Genomic DNA, 2,959 nt, shown 5'->3' on the forward strand with positions numbered 1-2,959 from the left:
ATGATGTCCTCCTCGAAACACGGTGCATCAGCCTCCCGTGAACCTTCCGAGAACTTTCCTCTCCAGGCACCGTCCTCATCCACACGGCGGACGGGTGCCGCGAGGAGCGGCCGGTGCCGCACTTTGCAAACTGCCGCCTGGCGCGGCTCGGAGGCCACCAGGCCGGCCCTTCGACGCGAGTGGTGCTGTTGGCTTTTAGCCTGCGGACGACTGGGTGTGAACGGCGTCTCTTCACAGCTCGGGTGTGTGTGAGCAGGTGTGGCCGAGCCTGCGCTGACGACCGGGTGTGTGTACGGCGTCTCTTCACAGCTCGGGGGCGTGTGAGCAGGTGTGGCCGAGCCTGCGGATGACCGAGGCCGAGGCGTGGCAGCGCTCCTCGCCCTTCTTGGGCGCCGAAGGCCCCTCGGCCATTCCGTGGGAAGCGCGCAAGCCGCAGGCGGACTGGCCGAATGCACGCTAATACTCTTGTCTATATTTGGGCTATCTCCCCCCATTCCTCGGGGCTGGCATTGGTTCCACCCCCCCCCCCCCCCCTTCTTCCAGGCGGTCTGGCGCGGCGACTGGAACGGCACCCCCGCCGAGAGACCAGCAGTAGTAGAGTAGCCACACCTGTCCACTCAGCCGAGGCACCACTCTCTGTAGCCGCACCCTCAGGGGCAGGCGCCCTCACCCTCACCCTTCTCCTTCCCCCGGAACCCTCTCCCGGACCCTTCCCTTCCCGCACCCTTCCCGGACCCTTCCCTTCCTCTAGGCCTCGACCGGCCGCACTCGAACCGCGCCGCGCTCGTCGCGAACTACAGCGGCAGCCACATCGCTCCTCGCACCCCTCGGAGTACTAATCTACCTCGAAGCACCGTGTTTGATGACTGTGTGGCTGCTACACAGGCACTCCCACCGCCTCCTCGGTCGTTGGCCAAACGAAGCAGTGAAGTAACACGAGGGAGCCTCTTTTGAACGAACCAGGCACAACCCGCTCCTCGAGCAATCATGTTATATCAGTCCTCCACCGTCAACACGCAAGGAAGACCATGGAACCCCTTCAACTACAGGCAACCCGCTCTTCGATGTCGGCTTCGTGCGGCCCGGCAGCGACACGAACATCAACCGCGCCTGCCGAGCCATGTCGCACCTGCTGCCAATCAACTGGCCGGTTAGTCTCTCTCCCCATCTCTCCCCATGTCTCCCCATATCTGCTGCCAATCAACTGGTCGCGGCGCCGAACACAAGGCGGAGGACCAACCCTTGTGCGGCGCCCCTTGGCGGTCACTTTTGCGGTGGCGTGCGCGTGTGTCAGGCGCTCGGCGGCAGCGTCGACCAGCAGATCGCAAACTGCAAGGCGATCTGGGGAGATACGGGGAGATACGGGGAGATATGGTGGGGGATATGGTGGGAGATGTGGTGAGATCACTGCCTGCCGCTTGCTGCAGGCGGCGCTGCGGGCACTGGAGCCGAAGGGCTCGCTGACCACCGCCGAGCAGGCCCTATATCTCCCCACATCTCCCCATATCTCCGCCAGTCTCTCCCCAGATCTCGCTGACCACCGCCGAGCAGGCGCCCCGCGAGTGATCTCCCCATATCTCCCCCATGCCTCCTCCCCATATCTCCCCGGAGCAGGCGCCCCGCGAGCTGAGTGATCTCCCCATATCTCCCCCATGCCTCCCCATATCTCCCCGGAGCAGGCGCCCCGCGAGCTGAGTGATCTCCCCATATCTCCCCCATGCCTCCCCCCCATATCTCCCCGGAGCATGCGCCCCGCGAGCTGAGGACGAGAGGATGTTGAGTGATCTCCCCATATCTCCCCCATGCCTCCCCCCCATATCTCCCCGGAGCAGGCGCCCCGCGAGCTGAGGACGAGAGGATGTCGAGGATGCACCGACGAGAGTCAGACCCTCTCGCCAGCCTCGACTGACCGGCCGGGCCGCGAGATGATGATGGTGATGCCAAGGTAGAGAGTCAAAGAGCAACGGTATGGCCACTCTACTGCCGACAGGCGGGCTACAAGATGGTGTTGGTCCTCGAGGGCAACGGCGCCGCCTCCTGCTCCAAGCACATGCCGCGGGGGCCCTCGCCTCATCACAACCGACAGAGCTAATGGTTGAGTACCGACAGGCGCCGCCTCCTCCATGCCGTGGGTAATAATTAAAAAATGGTGATAATAACTAACTAACTCACTAATTAATAATGAGTAGGCGCCGCCTCCTCCATGCCGTGGGTCCTCGCGGCTTGTTAATTAATCACTAACCACTAACCATTAATTAATAATGAGTAGGCGCCGCCTCCTCCATGTCGTGGGTCCTCGCGAGCGGCAGCACCGCCCTCATCCCCACACCGACCAGCGCCGAGGTCGACTCGCTAGCAACTGTGAAGCGACTGGCTAGCCGTTGCCCAGCACGACTACTGCCTACTCAAGCGACTACTCATTATTAATTAATTAATTAGTTGACTACTACCTCAAGCGACTCTCCAAACGCACGACTACTGACGCATGGCCCAATTGTAGAGTGGTGACGCTGCAGCGCATGGCTAGGGCTAGGGCTATGGTCAGGGCTAGGGTTAGGGTTCGGGTCCTGGCCAGGTGTGGGTTGGCTCGCTCGCTCGACCCGGCGTCCACTACCTCCCGCTGAAGCAAGACCTGTCACTAATAACAGTAGTTAACTATGAATTATTATTAATTAATAGGCGTCCACTACCTCCCGCTGAAGCAAGACCTGTCCGACGCAGCCGACAAGGCGGCAGTGGCGCTTGAACCGCAACGGAGCCAGAGTCACTCATTCTTAAATCATCCCACGTCAGCAGGCGGCAGTGGCGCGTGAACCGCAACGGAGCCGAGTCGCCCATTCTTCATCGATCATCCGTCCTTAGCAGGCGGCGTGGTGCGTGCGCAACGGAGCCGAGTGCGGCGCCATCGCGGCGGCGGCGCACGCGCTGATGCGGGGTGACTTGCTTCCTCCCTCCTTAC

General features: G+C 62.0%; 1 protein-coding gene across 1 annotated transcript in view; it reads left to right on the forward strand.

The window, feature by feature from the left end:
• Positions 1-2,959, forward strand: part of EMIHUDRAFT_98619 (hypothetical protein) — a gene marked incomplete at both ends in the record, with an annotated part of 6,833 nt that continues 3,874 nt past the window's right edge. The window contains 10 exons of the mRNA XM_005786575.1: positions 1-22; positions 67-214; positions 257-284; positions 329-414; positions 544-546; positions 964-1,150; positions 1,833-1,945; positions 2,190-2,212; positions 2,270-2,343; positions 2,866-2,935. Coding sequence (XP_005786632.1) covers positions 1-22; positions 67-214; positions 257-284; positions 329-414; positions 544-546; positions 964-1,150; positions 1,833-1,945; positions 2,190-2,212; positions 2,270-2,343; positions 2,866-2,935 — 754 coding nt within the window. The remainder of the gene's footprint in view (positions 23-66; positions 215-256; positions 285-328; positions 415-543; positions 547-963; positions 1,151-1,832; positions 1,946-2,189; positions 2,213-2,269; positions 2,344-2,865; positions 2,936-2,959) is intronic.

The sequence above is a fragment of the Emiliania huxleyi genome (genome assembly GCF_000372725.1).
Source record: "Emiliania huxleyi CCMP1516 chromosome Unknown EMIHUscaffold_15, whole genome shotgun sequence".
In the NCBI taxonomy this organism is placed as follows: Eukaryota; Haptophyta; order Isochrysidales; family Noelaerhabdaceae; genus Emiliania; species Emiliania huxleyi.